General features: G+C 34.2%; 1 protein-coding gene across 2 annotated transcripts in view; it reads right to left on the bottom strand.

Moving 5' to 3' along the window:
* Positions 1-24,275, bottom strand: part of NBEA (neurobeachin) — a 454,830-nt gene that overhangs the window by 222,218 nt on the left and 208,337 nt on the right. For both annotated transcript variants that reach the window (XM_053932002.1, XM_053932009.1), the window contains exons 36-37: positions 13,496-13,560; positions 1,228-1,336 (exon numbers count right to left, since the gene is read on the bottom strand). In XM_053932002.1, the coding sequence (XP_053787977.1) occupies positions 1,228-1,336; positions 13,496-13,560 (174 nt within the window). The remainder of the gene's footprint in view (positions 1-1,227; positions 1,337-13,495; positions 13,561-24,275) is intronic.

The following is a 24,275-nucleotide window of genomic DNA, read 5'->3' as shown; positions in this document are numbered from 1 at the left end:
GTCAAGGAGCACAAAAACTAGTACATCAAAGTGCACATTTAAGAGAGCTGTTTCAAGGAGATAAAAACCTCATCAAAACTAAGATTCCTGCATTCTATTTCTAGTCACCAGGTGCTTGTTGACATTTCCTCACAGATTAATAAATTGATATAGCTATTTATTATCATCAATACTAAGTCTGTCAATCTCAATCCTAATGCTAGGTCATTTGAGCAGTAAAATGTGTGAAAATATAGGACTGCACATATATACCTACATCTACACAAATGTATGCAAACATAAGGCAGGTTCAGAAATGATAAAAACCAGTGATGAAATGGACAAAACACCATAAAAATGCAAAACCATATTAGATAAAGTTGTGTCAAAAATGAAGTATTAAATTTACTCCATTACTTTTGCATGACTTTTTTTTTTAATAGGAATAAAATTAATCCTGTATAAACAACTGTAAACCTATTAAACTGAAGACATTTTAAAAACAGGGGATTTAACATTTGGATCACCTTCAAGCAACATAATTTAAATTTTATGCTGTATCACTCATTGATGAAAAAGCAACTGAATGTTGATTCCTTTTCAGAATAAGAATTATAGACATTTAAGAGTTATGGGAGTCAGCTGCTCTGTTACACCTTCCAATACTCAATCCTACTGTTGATAACGTCTCCTAACTACCAAAAAAGATATGCAGTAACATATTTCACTATATAAAAAGCAAGTATTCTAAAGTGCTCCAAAATTCAAAATGTTTGAAGAAAATGACCTTAAAATATTAAATCTATTCAACAAAACATTTCTATTTCATAATTTTTAATGACATACCTTAAGTCTATAAGTCATATGCTTTGCTTTTTTACTGAACTCATACATAATGTTGTAAATAATCAACAAAAATAATTAATAAGGTGATTTGCATTACTATTTTCAAAAAATCAGAAAAGTTCTTTGTGCACCAAAAGGTCTACCATATCAGATGAGACATTCTGATGAAGGCATTTCTTCAAGCTGTAAATGCTTTTATGAATTTCAGTGACAAGATGAGAAATAAAACGCATTCCTTGTGCTTGACATTTACCAAAGCTTTTAAAAACCAGTTTTTAAATGCTTTCAATGTAAATTTCTTCCTTGGAAGAAAAAAATAAAGTCTTTATTGCAGGGACTTACAGTCTAGGCGACAACTGAGTGAAAACAGAGAACCAGAAACGCACCAGCTCTCAGGCTTACCTCAAACTCAGCGTGCTTGTGGACATCTTCAGCTCTTTGTCGGTTTAAAATGAATTCTGCTTCATTTGCAACACGTACTATATGGTCTTTCATTGCATGACACAATAATCTGAAATAAAAAAAATCAGAATTGGCCTTTTTATTTGATGTATTTCAAATAAACTATTTCAGCACATTTACTTACAATGGAAAAATCAATGAAATTTCTGTAATTAAATTCTGTAATTAGTTGAAATAAAAAAATAATTTAATCTAAATTTTTCTTCGTTGTGAAAGCACAAAAAATCACATTAAATGGAAAAAAGTTTTCCATTTATTATTGAAGGCAAAAGTTCTTTATGGAAAAATATATTTTGGGTATATTTTTCCAGCAGCCTCAATATGAATACTGCACTGTCATTAAAAAAAAATCTAGAAAATTGCTTAAACTCTTATTTGAACCATTAAAAACATTAAATAGAGGTATTCCAATTTCAGTCTTAAAAAGTCATTACTGAAGATTTAAAATTGAAAAGTAATATCAATATCTCTCATATATTTCTTCAAACACTACTGTGAAAGGTACATCGCTTTTCCATGTTTTCAAGGTATCAGAAACAGACAAATCTTACTTAAAAAGGAGGAAAAACAGATTAAGAGTTTATTGAGAATGAGGATGTCAGGCAGCCACATTAAGACTTTTCTAAAGACCACAAAATACCATGAGGTGCATAACAAAATTGCATAAACAACACTGTGTTAAAAATGCTCATGTGTTTTTGGGCAGCAAGAATAGAACCAACTGCTTTCTGGTCCCTACAGCCCATATCTTGGATTGGCCATTATATTAAAAATTATTTGCTCTTCTTATCAGCAGGGAGTAAATCTCTCTCAGGATGCAATGATCTGACAGGTCTGTTTAGGATCAGGAAGAACCGTCCATTTTTCTCTGGAAGTGGAACATGGTCTGGGATTTTTCTTCTTGCAGCATCAGGGAAAGAATTTCAGAGTTTCTTATATTAAGGCTGTGAAATCTCTAGCAAATTCAAGCCTAAGTTGGTGTTTGGTGTTAAAAGCACCACAAGTAAAATTCATTATTATTAGAACTCAAAGTCTTCATTACTAGACCTTACACCTGTAACATAGAAAAATCTGAACTCTTTTTTTGCTTCCTTTGTTCTACTGTCTGTGATGAAAAGAAATCACTAACCCTGGGCTAATATTTAATATGTGTACAAGGCAGGGGAAACCATAAATGTTGGGGCCTTTGTTTTAGAGATAAAGACAAAAAAAACTTGGATCAAGGTTTCACAGTGGATATTCATGTTTTTAATAACCCTTTTTTATTATATCTAACCCTTTGCTATTTTAAAGCAAAAAAATTTTTGCCAATTATAAGCTGAAAGACCAAAGTTGCCTACACTGCAGTCTTCAAAATGTAGCCTTATTTTTTTATCTACCCTGTTGGAAGATATGTTTCAGAATTTTATTACTGTTAAGTGTTCATATTTTTATGGTTAAGATGTAAGTGTAGCACTGTCCTCAGATATGGATTAGGAATGAACATTAGCGGATATCAGGAGGATGGGGACAGATCCTTCCTTGTGCCCAGCAACAAGACAAGGGGCAGAGGGCACAAAGTGGATCACAGGAAGTGATCAAGAGAGGTTATGGAGTCTCCTGTCCTGGAGAAATTCAAAAGCTGTCTGGACACAATCCTGTGTAACCTGGGATATCCCAGTATTATTTCAACTGTGTCTTGCCAGTTACTTCATGCACTCTCACATATTTATCACTGATTGCAGCTTCAAGAAAAAGATTAAAAACTGTTTGTATGATCATTAACAAATTAGGATTATCACAAAAGAGAGGCCACATCCTCTTAGATGTGTATCATCAATTAAATAATATGGTATCAATGTGTGGTAATAAGAGACATGCTGTGATTCACTTACCTTAGGTACTTGTATGCACCTAAGGTAGAACTTCAAAGACTAGGTAAACTATGTTTTTCCATCTAGAAGACCATTAATAATCATGCTAGTCCTAAAATCACTTGACAGAATGATAGACTTTGAAAAAAGGAAGGCTGAAAATCCAGGCCATCATTTAAAAATCTTGTGTTTTTAAAGAAAGAAGCCTTGACCTGGATGTTTTGATTTGCAAGTGCAAGAATACAGGGCTGAAAACAGAAGCATAATAAATTAAAGCAGTTAAATTTGTCATCACTGAGAGGCAGCAACTACAAGGTTGCAGAAGCAATGTCTTACAAAGGTTTTTGCAAAAGTACATGCTTCTGTGCTTGCTGTACTTGTCAAAGGAAACTTACTTTTTTAACTTTAAAAAGTCTATTAAACAATAATTTCTGGAATTGGTTTTTAGTTTTAACTGAAAGATACTATATATTCTCAAACTACATTCCTACTAAGTAAAGGAGGGTAAAACTCTTTACTGGATTAAAGCAGAGCCAGCTAACCCTCAATCTCAGATCTATATAGACACAGCACTACTCAGTGTACTGAGGTTTATACCTGATGAACAAGCATCATAATGTTGCCATCCTTTGAATACTAACCAATTTATCTATATCCTGAATAATTCAATCACATGCATGGCTTAAGTTTACTAGAAAAAAAAGAATCCTCCAAAAGTTCCAAAATAATTTTTTGGCTTGAGAAAAAATGCCAACAACTTCTTTTTGGTTCTCAAAGGAAATAAAGCCAAATTACTCAAAAAGAATCCCAAATCAGGAGAAATCTTACTCTCAGTAATATCAAAGACTTCCAGTACATTAAAAAAATTAAAAATCTCCCTTCCCACACTAAGAGTAAGAGAAAAGAACAAGGGTCTCTAGGTCAGCAATTTCACTCCTTTATTGCAACAGGCAACTACATAATTTAAAATCTTTCGTAAACTGCCTTTAGGTTATGAAAGGCATTTTCATTAAATCTATTTCTTGAAATGTGTTTTTATTATGTGAAAATGTGATTGAGTTACTTGCCTCCCACACAGTTTTGGAATGTTCTCTGAAGCTTAAAACCCTTTTCCTCTCCAATCCAAATGTATTCTTCAGCAGTCTTTACTGTCTCATTTTACACAAAACTTGCCCTTAGATTTACATCATCCTTCCTTCTGATGATCTTCTGGTAGTCTATGTATTCCTATTCCTAAGTAAACCAGATCTCTGATTTTTCTTGAATGGTAAAACAGTAGGTAAGAAGAGTTTTACTAATATCATAATATGATTTTACCTTTTCTGCAAGTGCATATCCAAAACTGTCAGCAGTATTCTAGACAAATTCTAGTTACATAGTAACAATTTACATAGTAACAATAATGCTGCTTTACTTCAATGGAAATACCCTTTCTGATGAAATTCTAGAATTGTTTTTCCCTATTCTGTGATTTTGCACAAGAAAATTTCAGTGACAGATTGGTCTTTTACCTCCTCAGCCATTTCCAAAAGATGCACATATTTTCTAGCATATATTTTCAAGAATATGAACACTATGTACTGTTACATTATAAAATATTTATATAGTACATTACACTGTATAACATTTATATTAATGCAGGTTGAAACCCACCCAGTATATCCTGATTGATATCTCTGTCAGGTTACATCAGCCAGGTTTCCCATCCACAGTTTTTTACAGCATTCTATTTTTGGGGAAAAGTCTATTATCTGTATCTTCCACTGACCATCATCCTGTACTTGAGTGACCAATCCCACTGAGAAGCACTTTTGAGGCACAAGAATGCATGTATAATTGCTATACAAAGGGGTGATCTAAAATTTGAGACCTTTCCAATTTTTACTCTTCTTTAGAAAAATCCATGTCCTTTAGTGAGATCTCCTTATCATGGTGACTGAGTTATACCCACATTTCTCATTCACACTTGTAAATCTCATCCTGTCTTAGTAAGCACCACACTCAACAGACCTAGTAGCTACATTAATGTTGAGACAGTGAGGAATCAGGCCTTCTGGTCCTATTTATAAATTTCTACATAAGTAGTACTTCCAAAGGGCTAAGGAGTTTTATGAGAAGTTTCACCACAGGCTTGCTCTACTTTTTACTCTCATTTCCAGCAATTCATGATTTACCAAAAAAAAAAAAAAAAAAAGCCTTGAGTATAAAAAGTAAAAAATTGACCTTGAAAAATGTTTGGCTTTACCCTGAGTGACCATTTCTTCAGCTGCACCATTGAAACTCCTACCAGTATTGAAGACAATTGTGCTTGCCAGATGAGCTGATCTCAACTGAGAACTGCTGACCAGCAAAAAACCTTATCTCCTCTTTGTGTGGCAATCCTTACTGCACAAGGAGGGAATTAAACAGGACCTAACTTAGCATTTCTCTTCACCCAGACAAGCTTGATTTATATTAATGCCCCCAAATTTATAAACCACAGTTAAAGTTCCTTTACTAGGAAACAGGTTTGTCTTGGTTTTAGATAGAATCAAAAGAATTTCAGTAGGGAATCCATCAACAAAGCAGTCTGAAATCACTTGTGCCTCAAATCCTTCTACAGGGAAATGAGCTTTCTGTTCAGACAACTGTGGAGTTTTCAGCTCAAGATATGGCAGAAAAACTCTAAATGAAATAAGCTGGTACTTCATAATAAGACTGACAAGGCTTAAGTATCTGTAGGAATAAATGGTGGGGTGTCCTTAACCTGAAAATGGAAAAATCTCAGACTTTTGAGCAGGACCAGACTGAGAGCAAGTTTCAGGACCCAGAGCAAGTTTCATAAATATGAGTTATTCGTAAATATTGTTTGGGAGTAGGTAAGAAGTTATTTTAAATCCATGTATCTAGCTTTCCAGAATTCTGCCCTCAGCAAAGTTACTTTAGAATTCCAGAATGCTTACAGGTTAAAAGAAATTGTGAACAAGTATGTGTAACCAATCAGAAGCCCCTGTTTTACAGATAATGGAGTTTAAAAAGGCTGGATTGTGGAGTACCACATTTCATGAAGTCAGTCAGATAAATAGCCAGTCCTGGAAGAACTTTTTTAGAGTTTTGGAAAGAGAGATGGTGATAACACTACACACAAACTGTATTAGAAACCCGTAAAAAATATAAAATGCTTGCAACACATCTAACTGTGGATTGAGGGGTTATTTGTAGACCTATTAGAATTGAAGGATGAAAATTTTTGTCTCACTAGCTATCCTAACCTGGCTTTGCTATCCTGCAGTCATTTGTTCCTAGCAATAATCTCACACAGAGAGAAAGCGCTCGTAGTTTTTATGCTGCTAGACAAAAGGATTGAGTTTACGTTACCCAGTCTTTCCTTTATTTTAAACAAACTAAAAATCCCAGATCATTCCCAAACAGCAATTTTCAAAAAAGATTACCAAATGAACATTTGTTATAATTTAGCTAAGGTCTTGCTTCCTCTACTCATTCCTGAAGTTCTGCCAACTCACATGTCCAGGGAAACAGATGTTTCTCTGACTTACTTTCATCATATGCCCATAGCTCTATTAAAGAAAAAAAAAAAAAAAAAAAAAAAAAAAAAAACAAACAAAAACAAACAAAAAACCCAAACAAACAAAACAAACAAACAAACCCCAAAAAACCCCAACCCCCCCCCAAAAAAAAACCAAACAAAAAAAAAAAAAAAAAAAAAAAAAAAAAACCAAAAAACCCAAAAAAACCAAAAAAACCCAAAAAAAAAAAAACCAAAAAAACCACAGCCTGGAAATGTGCCATGTTTTCATCAAACAGTTGTTTTGACAATTATTACTTTTAATAGCATTCATAAGAAATGAAACCTATCATTGCACTTGGTATCTGTAGTAAGATAGTTCATAAACTAGTCTAACTTGAAGAATTTGAAGTTCCACAAGATGCAGTACTCCTATGAATCTTTGAAAGTAAATTCCTATAAACTTTGCAAAGTAATGTCTAACACAGAGGTCTCATTTCTTGCAAGACAGCAATGATGAAGAATACCCTAGAGAAAAGTTTGAAATTATAGCATGCAAACACTGGCTATTCAATTACAACATAAGCATACTGAGAAGACAAATTTAATGGAGGTTAACCATAATTGTTTCAGAAATGTCTCAGAATCTGTAACAGATTCAATAAAACTCAGAGATGACTACAAAGAATCTGTTCCACTCCCATAAAGACTTGTTATTTTGCAGAAGAATTTTCTAAATCAAGAGGAACCTGTCTCTTTGTAATAGTGACTACCCAGTAAACATGCATGACCAGCAGTTACAACTGAGATGGCCTTTATTTCAGGATTAGGCCTTTATCTCAGCCTCCACTTTCAGATATGATCAGGCAATGCTAGAAGGAGAAAGAATACCTCAAAACCCCTAATAAATCTAAGAACTGTAGGTGTACTGACCCCACAAGTAGACAGATGGTTACCATAACAATGTACACTTTGTCTAACACAAACTACTTGTCTGGAGCTAGGACAAGGACAGCTATAGTAAGGAATATGAGATTATGAACAAGCACATCTAAACAAGGGACACAAACTCACACTTTAGCTGGAGTAGAAATACAGACATTCAGTGCCCTCTTTTACAGAAGTATCTATGACAGGGATCCTCTACTAAAGGAAGATGGTATGTAGGGTAAATTTCCATAAAACAGCCACAGTTAATAAAGGATTCCTCCAATCAAAAGTTACACTTGGTGAAGATGACAGTAAAGCAGCAGAATTTGGTTATATCTGTCAAAGGCAGAATAATCAAACACTTTTGCTCTTATTTATGCTTTATATGTGTTACTGCTTCCCCAGTGTTAATTTCTGTCTGTATTTGAATATATTGGATTTTGCACATCAGTCCAGAATCCTTTGCATGTGGTAGCCCTGAACTCCATATGGTCTGATGACTCAATATCTTGCCTTCTTGGATGATTCAGGTCAGGTCCCCATTCTGTCCTGTAATCAAGATCATGGACAAAAGAGAAACAAGGAGCAGCATCCATTTTGGACCCTACTACTAAATCAGTTCTTTGATAGCTATTAAGAGACCCAACTGCAGATACACATCATAAATCAAATATGGCAAGTGGCACTATAGATATGCCTTTTAACACATGCCTGAACATTTAAGCATTGCAGACAGTGAATAATGGCTGTGAACTAATTTACCACAAACCAAACATATCAGAATTTCCAAATGGCAACAGAGGATGTCCAAAAGAAAATTTAATGTAGTTACCCCACAATCCAAGTTGACGTAACAAGGAAAGAATATAAATCTTTATGAGCCTCCTTCCAGGACTGAATCAGGAATTCATCAAAATTTAAAGAAACACTGAATTCCAGACTATTTAAACATCCTGTTATTTTTTTCAAAATATTTTGACAAAGCAAGGTTTAAAAGAAAATGGCTTCTTGTGAATTTTAAGTATGCTCAGAAGTCCATGTAGATGGATATGCTAAAATATATATTTTCATGGCTAAAGGCAGAAAGCACACTTAGGTACAGAGATGGAACTACAGGAGCACATTTACCATTTTAAATCTGAAATTAAATATAGGCTCATGTTGCCTTAAAGTTATATTAGAATTAGACTACTTCTATTTAAAATGAAGAAATGTAAAAAGTAAAGGTAAATATTTAAATGAAAGGAACAAGATCATCTCTTTAAAGAGGTGACTGTTGAGAAAGCATAATGGGGGAAGGAAATGGATGATGAGAATAGTAATTCAGCTCTGAAAGATGAACAGGTCATGACCTATAAAATCCATCTCTTAAGCAGGATACATCCCTGAGATATCCTGCTTGTCAAAAACATTAAGGTAAGGTACAACCACTTAACCACAAACTTTGGACTCTGTTTAAATAGTAAGTCTTTTATCTATTTAGTTGTCCATCACTTCAGAATGTAGAGTTCTAACTGGTACATGAATATTGTGAGACCTTTCCAGTGTCAAGATAAATGATGTTCATTGTTACCCCTGTGACCACAAATCTGGCTGTTTTATCTTTTTTATCATAGAAAGCAAACAGGTTGGCCATGGATGGTTTAGCTTTTGTAAATCCATGTTGATTGTTCTCAGTTAACTTATCTTTCAAGCAGCCAGAATGTGTTTCAAAGGGACTTGCTGCATGGTCTTCCAAGGGCCAGAAGAAAAAATGACAAGCTTTTCCCTGGCTTTTGAGGACTGTTTTAGAGATGGGTGTAACATATGCCTTTCTCCAGGCACCTGTAACCTGTCCCAATTTCCTTGACTTCTTGGACCAGTGATCAGCCTCACAAAGACTTTCACAACCATCAGATGCACCCCATCAGGTATCATGGGCTTGTATGGGACAAGTTGCCTCAAGGAATTCTTGACTCAAACCTTATCCACCGTTGGTAGATGTCCTCCTTGAACCCTTTCACTAAAGACAGAGCCTTGATAAAATTTAATGAAGATGGAGGCAAATAAGGCATTGAGCATCTCAGTCATATCTGTGACTAGATCATCCACCCCATTCAACAACAAGACATTTCCCTTGGTCAGCCTACTAATGAAGCTCTTGTTATCCTCGATATCTCTTCCAAGTTTCATTTCCAGCTGACTACTGGCCTTCCTGACAATATTTCTCATGTGTTTACACTTCTAAATTCCTCCTTTCTAGCCAGCTTAGAGTCCCACCTCCTGTGTACTCTTTTTGCATCAGAGTTCTATAATAATTTCTTTTTTTGGCTGAACCACTCTCTTGCTACATATACGTTTTTTTTCCTGATCCTGCACTTGGATAATTCTGTACTTAAAAGTCTGACACCTTTTAGAACTACCTTGAAGGAACACATTTACCTCCCATGGGATCCGACTGACCCATTTCCTGAATAGACTAAAATTTGCACTCATTCTGCTACTCTCAATCCTCACTTCCCTCAGGGCCTTGAACACCACTGTTTCATGGCAAGTACAGGTAAAGGTGCCATTAATTAATCACATTCAAAAACAATTCTTGCCTACTGGTAAATTGCAGATCCTGCTGTGTGTCAGTCTTAGCTGTCTCATCATGTATCAAGAAGTCATCCCCAGCAGTCTTCAGTAATTGTCTTCCCTAGATGCATCCCACCTTGTTGCACTTCCAGAGGTTGTCAGGAAGGTTAAAGGCCCTCATGGGCAACTAGGATTTGTGATCCAGATACTTCAAGGTGTTTAGAGAATGTGTCTTCCTTTCCCTCACTCTAAATGAGTGGTCTGTAACATCACTGTGACTCTCCTCTGGACTCTCCTCTCATTCTGTCCTACATGCTATCAACCAGACTATCTTCCGTGCCACTAAAGAACTTCAAAAATCTGAACTGCTTCTTCACAAAGAAGGCAACACTCCCTCCTTGCTTTCTCTGGCTACCTTTCCAAGGAAACTGTCTGTGCAGCACTTCTGTCATGCAGTGCAGGCTGTCCCACCAAATCTTATTCATTCCTCCCAATGATGTCATAGTTTTGTGATTTCATGTGGAGTAATTTCTACTCCTAGTTGCCCAAGACATATGCATTTGTATACATATGTATTTGAGGTGGGTGCTCTTATCCCTTGTTTTTGTCAGTGAGCAGCCATTTTCTTTTGACCTCATCCATCACTACTCCACTTAAATGTGGGCCATTGTCTCCCTCACATGTCATTCCTAAAGAAGTCTTTTCATGTCTCCTTTCACACCCAACATTGCAGATGCATCCAGCTCTAAAATTATGAAGCCTGCTTATGTGTACACCCCAATGTAAATCTGAAATCCTAATTAAGCTGCTGTTAGTGAAGCTCTTGACATGTGTGATACCCTCAACATCACACATTCATAGCAGGAGACTGATTACATAGAAGCATAAAGTTCAAGATCATAACCAGGATATCACTAAATGTTTCAGGTGTATTACATACCTTGAAAGAATTAATTAAAATCTGTAGTCAGATTTCTTGTTACACTAAAAGCTGTTACAACAGTTCTATTTTTAGAAAACTGTACCAGTGTTTCTGTATTGAATTCCAAAAATATGTGTTATCCAGATCTTCCTAAAACAGCAGTATCTATACTGAAAAACCTCAGAAACCATAAATCAACCAATTTAAAATGAAAATGTAGTTTGTTAAAGTAACAGGAATATATTTGTAATTATTTAAACTATACCTGTACTGAAATATTTTGTTTAAGAACATTTCTAATACATTCAAAGATCCAAAAGGCACTTAAATAATTTCAAGAAGAAATAACAAGAGCTAGGTACTCAGAAATCACCTTAGAGCATCCATATCTTAAAATATAGATGTCTAGCTGAACATATTAAAACTGTGGACATTCACATTACATCTAAATATTTTCATCCACATTCAAAAGAAAAAGCTTTCTCAAAACTTTTGATTTATTTCCCAGGTCTCAAAATCTTACCCAGAAAGTCCTTCAAAATATTCTTAGTCTTCGTTTTGCTTTTAATAATTTAAAATTCAATCATTATTGCACAGCGATTATATGCAATTTTACATCCCATTAACCCTGCTTTGTTTTAATTATAAAGATCCTTTGTTAGATTCCTTTAAATGATCCAGTTTATAATTTCAGGTTATCCTAGGGAGCACTTTAATTCAGCTGCACATTCATCAACTGTTTATGTCCTGTTAATTGTTGACAACTGCACAATTGCATTCTCTAGCTATGATTGATGAATTGCATTCACAAGTTTAGCTATTAAGCAGAATAAATATTTATAACAATTTTCAGTTAAAGGATTGTTATCTTTGTCCCCAAAAGGGGAAATTAAAAACAAACAGGCTGATTGCAAAGAAGAGCATTCCAGCAACACACACACAGTTACTCTAAAACTCCTCTCTGAGAGAAGTATAGGGAGGAACTGTCCAAGGGCAGTTTGATTAGACATTCCTATGACTGGATTTAAGGAGTGGTTCTTAAATGATACTTATTTTTGAAAAGTCTTTGTTAGAGGAGATTAGAAGGTCCACTGGTATCTTAAAACCTGACTGCTAAAAATATGCAGATATAGGGTTTTCTCAGAATGTTCATTTTATCAATAGTGAGCATGCAATAATATCTGATCTCAATATCCTGGCTGAGAAAATTAAAAAAGGTCCAAATGCTATTGCATGTTATTATCTAAAAACATAAGATTACTATAATTATTTAACCTGTTGCCAGGTAATATTTCTTGTACAATGTACAGTACATGACCCACTCAGGTGAGCCCTATTATGGTGTACAAACTCATATTTGCACTTCATAGCAAGAAGAATTTCCAATGGAGGGACTTACGTTTCCTACTGCTTTATAGCACTATAACTTCAGTGTGCACAGGGAATCCAGGAGAATTTGCACCACACAAATACTGGGTAATAACACGCTCCTTTTATTTTTGATGTGCATACTCCTGTATTTTTATACTCTGACATTTTCTAAATTTAATTTCAAATAAATGTGTGATTTAATTACCGAAATATCAGCTAGACAAAAAATATCCTACAATAAAGAGAAGATTTGATACTTCACTTTGGTAATGAGATATCATTGGTGAAAAAAAGAAATCACACATAAAATGACAATATCTCTTCAACAGGTGTATTGCTTTTTTTTTCTTTTTTTTTTTTTTTTAGCTGCACATAACAAAATGTGTAGATGCAAATGGATTTAATGTATTGACCAATACAAATCAGACACACTGCAAAAGAGGTTTTGTTTGTCTTGGGTTCTCTCCTACCAGAAGGGCCAAAGAGTATCCCTTTGCTTCCCAGCTTGCTGGCAAGAAGTACTGAGAAACAATGCACAGAGTAGAACACATAGAATTAAAATTACTTGAGGATTGATACAAAAATTTCATAAAAAATTTCAAAATCAAGGCAGATCATATAAACATAATGTCATGTGTGGTTTACAGGACTCAAATCGGCTGAAATTCTAGATAAAGTAATAATGAAATTATAGTATAGAGAAGTATGTCTGTAAAATGAATGCTATGCTCCTAAAACAGATGGAGCAGCAGATGGTTTTACAGATTTACAGTCCCTGGACTGTCTGGGTAAAACAACCTTGCTACTCTGGAGAATGGTGGTTCAATTCTCAAATAACCCTAAACTTATATACGGTTCAAGGGAATTCTATTTCCTTCTGTCAATAAACAAAATTTTCAAAATTTACACACTTAAAAATTAAATATTTACTATATAAAGTATCTATACAATAAAACTCTTAATTAACATGGCCTTTATACAATCCTTCTGGAACAGATGGTGAGGAAGTATTATCACCCAATGGAATAAATGCAAAATGACTACATTTTCAAAAGCTTTAAAATTCATTACCTTCCTTCATTGATGAGCTCAATAAATGCAAGTCCTGCATTCTTCTGAATGGAATTTTGCCATTCCTAAGAAGATAAAACATAACGTGATCAAAACCCAAGGATTTTAAACCACATTTTTGAAGCTGACCCTAGTGACTTCCTAAGGTGATTGAATACAGGCAGAACTTCTTAATTCCCCCCAACACTCCCCCCACATCAAAAGAATTATCTGATCATTTAAAAACTGTAATTCATTCAGATTTTCAAATAAATTTCAGGTTGTCATGTCTTCTTTTTCACTCTTAAGCCAGCTTTAGTTTCCCCTTGTCTAGAGAATAACGCATCTTGTTTCTGCAGTTCATGCAGTCACCCAATGAACATTAGTGCAGCAAAGTACCTTCTTCATGTCGCTTTACTGCTATGCCTTGCACATTTTATGATAAAGGACAGGCAACAGTCTATGTAAAATCCATCCTCAGAGAGTTCAATTTTTGCTTCTTTCTGATTATAAGTGAAAACAAACTATGATAACAAACTAATGTTTTAAAACTGTTTTACTGTTACCATGGATTTCCAAGATGAAATTTCAAACTAATCTAAACCACCTAAGTGATATTAAATTTAAGAGGATTTTACTTCATATACTGCTAAGTTAAAGAGAAATTTCACAATGCATCACAAATAGCTTTTGTCATCAAAACTACTGCTTCTATCACATCAAGAATTCTGATACTTGAGATGAAAAAGGGTTGATCTCTCTTTCTAGCAAGTAAAGATTACTTTCTTTTGCAATAATTCCTTAAAAATTTTCTTTAAAAGCAACAAAATTTTCCTCTGCATTTTAATGAAAAACAAAATAAGTACGTTAGCTAGATTACAGAGAGATTTCCTAGACTAAGACTACGTGCTGTCAATGGGTAGTAGAGAGTTACAGTTACAGAACTATTCCTTTAATAAATTAATTTACTTTTTTTTTCCAGGAGTAAAAAATCAGGCCAAAATTCACAATTCTTTTTCCCTAATGTGGGTGAAAAAAAGATGGCTTTGCATAGATAAGGAAAATTTCTCAAAGAACACTAGTCACTGATCAGCAAAGTGCTTTATACTGATTATGCAAATTTACAGATTTGACCAAGTCATGCATCTTAAAAAAAACCCAACAACAACAATCTAATACTCATGATTGGTTTATAAAAGGCAAGCTACTAAAATACGCAAAAATTGAACATTCTCTTGACCTGTGGCTGAGCAGGTAACTCCTGGTTAGGGAAGACAGAGTATCAGCACCCAAGCCTCTAGCTTATGAGTTAGAAAACCATTGTAACAGGTCCTTTCTTCAGTGCTGTTGATTTTGTTATTTTTAAAATCCAAGCTCATAATGAAGCTAATGATATCACTTTTGGGAGCAGTTAAATCATCTGTGTAGAGTAGAAAATCACTCTGAGAAACTAAGAGTGAAAGAAGTCTATTACCTAAACACAGGCACATTGAGACATTTTAGGAAACAAAAGTCTGTGTTGGAGATAGTATTTAAAGTGTAGCTTTTTTTTTTTATCAGAGCCTTTTACTGTACACTATAAAAACCACTATCAGCATTTTCTTTTGAGATGTTTTCGTGTACCACAGCTGCTATGACTTTGCAGTCAGGAAAGAAGTTGAAAAGAGAGAGGAGAAAGGAATAAAGGCTTCCTAAGACAGGTTTTCAAAGGAAAGATGCTAATTAAATTTTTAAAAAGAGGGTCTACCTGTGTCTGAAAAAGCCCAAGAGATTCTTGCAAGTATTTTGTGAGATCTTCCTGCTCAGTGCAAGCGTCTCAGATTCTGCAGGACATCCAAAATGGCTAACTGGATTTTATGTGAGATATCTTAAATTGCCTAAAAAGCCACTAAGAAGATATCTATATGGAAGCAAACAAATAACTTCTTATATCCCCATAGGTGGAAAATCTCAACAATTTATCTGAAGTAATTATTCATGATAAAAATGTTTGAAACTTGCTCAACTATCTACAGAAAACTAGTGAAAAACATAACAATGCAGAACCTAGAAAGAAACTAGGATTCATGGTTCATGCATTGATTCACTACAAAGTAGCTACTACAAGGTTTATTAAAGACTCTCAACCCTCCATTAATCCACAAATAAGAGAATAATCATTACTGCCACAATTTTATATCACTTTAAGGCATAATTTAACAAACAGATTAATGATCCAAGAGATGACCTATATATGTGAAGAAGCACCTGGTTTCCTTCTTTTTCCATTTTGTTTTTAAAAGATGCAAAGAATAGATTGAAAACATAATTTTTCAGTGTCAGCACTAGAGTTGCCTTTGCAACGGCCATTCATGTCATCGCATGTACTTTAAGAACTGGATTAAGATGTGGAGCAAGTTTGTTTATATTCTCTTGGATTCCAAAGGAATCTTTCTCAACCCCAAAATGCAAGAAGCTGAAAAACAAACACCAAATGAAATGGATGCAGGGACCATAGTCGGAAGATTTATGCTACAGTCAAATGGAATCACAGCATAGTCATGTGGTTATTAGCAGCTAAGTGCTTGAATGACTAGACTACATCTCATGTGGCTTTGGTGTAGCTCATACCATGAATCTTCTGAGCCTTTGAGCAAGAACTTGAAGCCTTTTCCATGCCTCAAAAATGATGGTGGTGTCTACATGCTGAAGTAACAAAAGCCTTTGACAAAATCATGTATGAGACAACTACTTCCATACAAGAATGCGTGGCTCTTTCTTCCCTTGGGGATCCTGCTTGGTAGGGCAGTGAGGATGACTCGACAAGGTGGGGTGTAGAAGACTCAGAGGCTACCTAACACTGACAGTGTTCAAGAATGATGACACCACTTCTTTGTACTAAAAATAGAACAAAAATTTAGTTTTTAACTTTATTGATAAAGAAATGAAAAAAATTGTCTTCATGCATAATCACTAAACATAAGAACATCCTTAGACATTCAGTTCAATTACTTCTGGTATGGCTTTGTTGTAAATAATTAATATTATGCAAAATTCTATTAAATTCTATTCATAAAACTGTACTAAATTATTAGGATAATGGAAATTGCCACATTCCTTAACTTCTCCTCCTAATCTATTCTGCCATTGCTTGAAAAGTGTCAATGCATAAAGAATGCATCAGTACCATCTCCTTGAAATAAGGTTCAAACTGAAATGTGTTACAAAGTCTCTTCATGCAGAGAACAGGAGATTAATAACACAGTACAAGTACTGCTTGAAATTCAGTTGTTTTCTTATAAAACATGATGTAAACTTATTTACTCTCTGATATCATTACAATTTTTACTTTTGAGTATATTTTCCAAGTTCTATTTCTTTAAAATTCTCCAATCTCCAGTACACATACAAAAAAAGAAAGAAAGAAAAAAGGAAAAAACAGTCCAGGCATCTTAAATTGATAATGGAAAATTTGCACTGGAAAAAAGTAGTGGAGGGGTCAAAAAGGAAAAATTAGACTTGGTATGTTAAGAACCTATTTTAGTTTATATTTCTTTCCAAATAATATTTTGCTTACAATTTTAAAATTTTTATTCATGATGTCTAGAGCATATCTTAAAAAAACCTTGTGATAATGTAGTATAGTTATTAAAAAAAGGAATTGTGATTATCAGAATTCTCTCACCCTTTCCATTTTATGCAAGAAAGTCTAAATTTGTGTTCAAAATTTCAAGTTTCTCAAAGGAGTGCAGTTACTGAAATGGAGAGATACCTGGCATAGTAATAATCCTAGAATTCTCCTTGAACTACAGGTCCTACTGTGTCAATCAATTGTACCTTCATTGGACTTATTTCTTCTCCATGTCTTAAATTAAGGTTAATTTTTTTTGTTGTACTGAACATTTAGTGAATTTTCTAGTCTAAGATGTTGATAACTCAGTCAACACCTCAATTCTTTGATCACTGCATTGTAATTAAAACTTATTGAGACAGACGAAAATCTATTATACCAACTTTCTTCTTTCTAGACCGTTGAATATATTTAGTGAAAAATCTTATATGGAGTAGAACAGGTGCTAGCTTTCATCTGGAGAAGGAAATGGAAACTATAAAAATGTGTTTGCAATTCACAACATGCATGTAATTTAGCTCGAGTTTCAACTCCATGTTGCGGAGTTACCTCCTAAAATCACCAATAACTTCCAATACAAAAATCACCAATAACTTGCTTTACTTCATTTAGGAGGAAATATTCAAAAGAAATGTTACCCCATGTAAGAAATGTTTTGTGGGTTTTTTTTATGGCAGAAAACAGTGTCCTTTAAAAGCAGGTAAAAGCAGGTAAAAACAGGAAAACTGATTTCACGACACAGTCTCATAAATTTTTTGAGATGATTATACTGCTTTTAAGATCATATAAATTTCTCTTCCAGTCCTAGAAGAATTTACCTAAAGATTTTGGAGTCTGAAAACCTCGCATTATTGTTTGGAATGAGAATCAGATCTAAGAATTACAGTAATGCTGCCTGTATGCTTCTCATACTCACATATATACTGCTGATAGAGGATTAAAAAAATGTACTCTTGGTCTACTATTTCAGTAAATTTGGGATCAATTTTAGGCTTTTGTAATTGGTCATACATTTTAAAAGTGACTATTTCCCACAATAAGCAAGTTGCAGAATGACTGACGACATCCTCCTGCAAGGAAAATCTGCAAGTATTGGAATACCCCTGGCCTCTGGCCAAATCCCAGAAAGGAAAAGAATGTGAAACTTTCATAACACTATTTACGTGAATATGAATTTAATAAAACAAAGGTAATAGAAAGTTTTAGATTGCAGTTTACAAGACTACAGCCTCATTTTTCCTCTATTCTCTTGACTTTAAATAATACGTTAATTTTTCGCTTTCTTGGAAACACACAGACCCATTGCCTTTCTAATCACCTGTGGTAATTGCCCAATTTATCTTGAAAATGAAGTCAAACATTCCCAGAGGAACATTTCATAGGTATTGTGGAAGAAAAAAAAAAAAAAAAACCCTACAATTGCAAAAACATTTATATAATTCAAACAACACTAGGGAAATGCCCAAATTTATTTAGAAAATTAACCTTCATAATCTTGTAGAAATTCTGCATATTTTCTAATACAGGCAGAATATATGTGCAACAAGATACACATAGCTCCATGACTTCTAGAGCTCACCTCCTGACTGGAATTTTTTTTTTCAATTAAGAGACACTAAAATTATTATTAACAACATGTATGCTATGTATGGCAATTTATCCTAAATGCCTGTCCACTTTTTACTCAACCACTCTTTGATGTTAGAGACAAATAACTAATTTGAAGTCTTCCCAAAATAAATGAATGAATGAATAAATAAATAAATAAATCTTTGTATGTACAGAAAAGTACTCCTCATATTGTTTCCATTATAGTGAATCCCCTGAAAGCTACGGTATATTTATTATTAATGATGGGCCCTAATAATGAGCTTTGTATCCTTTCTCAGCCCTTCAAGAAATACCAACTCTGACTTTCTAAGTATTTCCTCCAAGTCTCAGATCCTTCTCAATTGTGTATGCAGCTTTATAGAGAAGTCAGGAGAAGACACCTTGACACATTAAATACAAAGGCTGATTCTTACACTTTACTGATTGTGCCTGTCTTGCCATGAATCCAGAAGTTGTTCAGATCAGTATCTCACTGGTGTGTATTTGTTAATATTTTTTGACAAAAGTACTCTGACAAGGACAGGCAAGAGAAAGGGCCAGAAGTCCCTTGATAACTCTGGTATAAGATAGAAAAGAAAACATCTTGCTTATTACAAAAACAAAAGACAGAATTAGTTTTCCAAATGTATGGAAATCTGTAAGGACACCTCACAGAATGATGAAGAAAGTAAAATCGCTCAACAAGTAGGAAAGAATATACTAATGGTTTCCATTTGAAAGTTAGATTATCAGAAACAGATGATCAAAAGATGAAGACAGATGGAGCTGGAAGACATTCTACACACGGACAATGCAAGAAAATCCTCTGATACCCCTTTAGCATATATTAAAAAAAAAGGTAATAAAAAACTATTATCTTTTGGAAAATAGTTTTCTACATCATATACCAGAATTCCTTAAAACAGGTGAAAAATGCTGAGGGGGTGGGAAAAAAAAATGCAAAAAACCCTCTCCCCAGAAAACCACTTAATTCTAGAGGAAAAAAAAAAAAAAAAAACCAACAACAAACAGATAAAGAGAAAATATTTTGGTTTCTCCTGTAGCTTGTACTAGAGTTCATTTAGGAAATTACACTAAGTGTGTATAACAATCCATTTGTGGATAGGCTGTGTGGTGGATTAAGAAGAGCCCAAAATCAACATTAGAAACTAAGTATGTGTTTAAGCCGTACCATATTTGTACGGCATAAGGACACAGAAGAAATATTCCTTCCCTCTTGATTGACCTTTATGTAGTATAAATAGGATGAGAATATTATAGAAAGTACTTGCTTCACCTACAAAGATTTTGATTATTGAACTTAAATTTGAGCCTGTGGTAAAATGTGAAGATACAAAGCCTCATTTTGGAGCAACATTGATGAAAATTTCATACACATTTCTAGTGCCTTGTCCAGCATATGAAAATCTGTGTGTTTTTTTCATTTATATTAACTTCTTCCATCAAATGCCAAAATCCCTTTCTTTTTTCTTGAGTCTCACAGACTGTCTTTCCTAGAGCCCCAGTCACTGATCTGCAACATGCTATAAGCTATTGGTTTCATGGCTACCTTAGAAGCATAATCAGTTAAAAATAACTTTTTTACTCAGGGTTCATTTTTGGTTTGATGTGGCTGTTTCTACCACTACGTATCTTGATGAAAGGGATAAGCAGTAATATGGAGCTAGGCATGGAGAAGATATGATACATCTGCAAGTGTGATCTTGGCCAGAGAGAAGCCTAAACTGACCACTAAAACTGTAGCCTAAGAGTGTGATTCCATTAGATGCAGATATCTGAATTTATAGCTTGCTGCCATGAAAACATGAGCTGTGTTTTCTCTTTTCTCCTCTGTGCTCCTAATTTTTCAATCCTGAATCCTTTTCTTTGAGTAGCTCTGGTGGCTTTTGAGCAAAGCTCTTAGCTAAAGAGTCACTAAACCAGGGTACAAATGTCTGAGCCGTTTTCACATGTAAGTTAGTCTTGTAAATATCAGCACTGGTATGAAAGTGGTGCTAGCAGTGAAGAAGCTGTAGGATGGAAGTAGTGTAGCAGATACAGAACCTTGTCAGCATAAATGTTTTAAAGATATGCTGAAAAAAAGGATTATTGAAACAACAAGTTTCTGTATGTTTGCACGTGTATGTCCATGCATCATTCCCCCCTATAAAATCAAATTTTAATTCAGACTTTTGCAGTGATATTATATGCAGAGTTGTCTCCTATTTGCACTAGTATAAAAACAGAGACAGTGGATAATGAAACAGAACAATTAGGAAAACACAAACAAAGGTAAAACACCCAACTTTTTTCATGAAAAGGAAAAGAGAGATTAAAAAATTATATCTTCATAGGAATTTGCATAACCAACCTTAATTTCATCATTGAAGTTATATCAAACAATTTCCTAAGTAGATTAAGTTGCAGGGGTTTTTGTCTCCTTAGATTTAAGGGAAGCAGTTATTATTTAACTTATCTTCAGCCTTTCCTATTGCAATTGGTGTCAAAAAGACAAATAGCAAACACTTCTGTAACTGTTCTACTATCACAGTTACTCTGAAAGGGCTATCACTTATTTAAGAAAAAATTATACACTATGAGAACTCTAGGAATACCTCTGGAGAGAGATCAAGAAGTATAATTAAAGTTGAATTTAATATTGGCAACAGGAGCAAACAGACAAGAAATATTTCAAAAAGGAAAATCTATAATGAAAAGTAAAAGGTTTCTGCACAGTAGAGCTGGACAATTCCCCCTTAAAGTCTTACAGAAAGCCTTAAATACAGTATGTTTAGTATCAAGAATTGTGCACTGTGCTTCTACTATATGAATTGCACATTTCAAGGCTTTTTCTGGTCAGTGGGACCAGAAAAAGATTTTTTTTTTCCTTTTTTTTCCTTTTTTTTTTTTTTCCTTGATTTCTGGGTTGAACAATTGCCAGTTTCTGAAGAGCTATTCTATACTTTGAAGCAGAATGTACATCTAGATGTGCTGGTGTCTACCAAAATCCCTGCAGTGCCTGGTTGATGGGTCTTTATTCTCAGAGATAAAAAACTATCAAATTTCCTCTCTGAGGATTCCCTTTGAATTTACACCAGCCAGGCACATCTTTTGTGGTATTTTTTTATTTGTTCATTGGTTTTTACACCTCTCCTTGGAGTGGGACCAATTTCTTGATAATGTTCCAAATTTTTTCTGCCACTTAGGATAATGAGACATTTATCCTTATAGTAATTATATTTTTAAACAGACTGAATAACAAGATGACTTAAATAATAAAACAGTATTTTCTTTTTAAGAAAATTAATTTCCCTTGTAAATAGATGAGATACAGAAAAATACAAGTGGCATGAGATAAAACTCCTTTGGGACACAACTACTCAATTTCTTCAGAAGCTGTCTCCCCAAAGAGAAGAATCTGCAAAAGATCTGGAAGTAATTAGAAACTATTGTAGTGTTTTGGTTAGGGAAAAAAAATAATATGAAAAAAAGTAATTGAAATCTAAATTTGATGTAGGAATGAACTACACTGCAAAAATTGTTGCATTTTTCTAATACTGCATGGCTTATTGAAGAAATCTGCCACTCCACCAGCAACACAGCTGTGACATACTCAACTCGGCTGAGGGAACAAAGACCAGCTAATCAAGCACAGATATTGTCAAACATAACACATCTTCATCCATTTTATGTAAAAATAGACTAATTCCAAATAAAAAAGCCTATCTTAGGAAAAGTGAAAATCATTATATGTTTATTATCGATTATTTAGAAATTTTTTTTTCAAGTGCTTGGATGTGTGATTATGGTTTATATAAGAAATACAAAAAAGAAAGCCTTCAAATTAAGCTAAATTTTAATTTAGTGCAGTAGGTGTTACTAGGAAAAAAAATATAATAAAAGTTACAGTGCAAGAAAGATTCTGAAAACACAGACTAGTGCTTTTTGCTCTTACCCAAACCTACAAATTATATACCATCCATACAGGAGTTCCTTTAAAACTTAAAGCGTATTTTTCACAGAAACTCCAAATTCCTTTGGGGAAAAGACTTGATTGCATATTCCTTAGAGCCTAAAAGGCTGCCCATATGAACTGAATTATCCATGACATGTACCTTCAGACATTTGTAATGTGATATTTCATGTAAATTTAGACCATACCTAGGATGTGAGCCTCTGGCAATGTTGATTTTATTCAGGAGCTCAGATAAGAAAAAAAATTCTGACATCCTTGCTAATCTGTAGTTGTTAACATGGAATTTCCAACATAAAAAGCATAAAAGCATCTAATTTGCTGTAGCAAATGAAAGGAAAACAAACTTTGCATTTCCCTTTCCTTTTCAATGTCTAAAGTTACTCTGTTCTGTGCAAATAAAATTGTACTTTTCAAAGGTTTTTATTATCACCATCTATCTTTTGAGTGACACTTTTCAAACTTCCCCACATAATCTGTAAAATGTCACGGAATTTGAATATGGAGGATTTACCCATGCTACGAAGAAAAGCCCTATTTAAACAGGGCTATTAAAAACCCACTAGCTATATACTTTATGCAGTCTTTCCAGTTCACATTGCTTAATTTGTCATAAGAAAAAACTCAGGTAGCACAATCTCTTCTTTATATAGAGTTGAGTTATCCTCATTTGCTGTGGACAACATGTCCTATGATCCTAAATCCAAGCTCTGCAAATATTAGGCTGGATTATGATATTTGGCTGTCATTTTCTTCTAGCTATTTTATGTATTATTATTTAGCATATTATAGCAATTATCTCATGTTTTCTTTTGACAGATAGTTTTAAAATGTAAATAACAACAACAACAACAAAAATCTTCCCTGTAGATGAACAGAAGTACAGACTGGTTCATTTAGTCCTGTAGGATAAACCGCTATATTCTGTAGAAATGCTACTGTTCAGAAGAATATTCCAGAGGTCAGGAAGGTGAGGGGAGGAGACTGCAATTTGCACCACTACGGCCCCCTGTTGACCAGTTCCTGTAGAAACAATTACCATAACTCCCCCAACAAACACTACAGCATTAGCTCCTGAAGTACTTCCTAATAAATGGACATCCAGAGACAAGAATCCTCCTTATTTAGAAGACAAGGAAACAACCCTGAAGTATCAGATGGGGTATAAAAACTAAAAGCTTGAAATTTCCCCAAGTAATTAGGTAGATGGAAAAGAGTTCTTCTAAGCAAACACTGAAGAAAATAAATAAATGTTTGAATATTCAAAATGATTAAGCTCTTCCCATTATTCCAGGTATAAAGTGAACCTTATTTTTGAAATACTTTGAAATAAAACTCAACATATATAGCAGACATAAAAATAACAAATTGATTTTTGCTGCATTTGTTACATAGCTTTACTGAGATGTCTAAAGAAAGAGCATTGCAGAAAGAGCTTAAATTTCTCTCTCTTCCTTTCAATCAATATTTGAGGCAAAGTTTCATCTCTAGGGCCCTTAATGGCAGGAATTCCTGGAGCCAGCAAATGAGTAATGTTAAACCTATGATTAGATGATGAGGCCATCAAAGACACTAGACCCTAATGCTACATTCCACTTTATTCCTGAGAACTGCAGTAAAACTGAAGG

The sequence above is a fragment of the Vidua chalybeata genome, chromosome 2, assembly GCF_026979565.1.
Source record: "Vidua chalybeata isolate OUT-0048 chromosome 2, bVidCha1 merged haplotype, whole genome shotgun sequence".
NCBI lineage: Eukaryota > Metazoa > Chordata > Aves > Passeriformes > Viduidae > Vidua > Vidua chalybeata.
The sequence above is the reverse complement of the archived record's forward strand: the minus strand, read 5'-3'. Positions and strand labels throughout refer to the sequence as shown.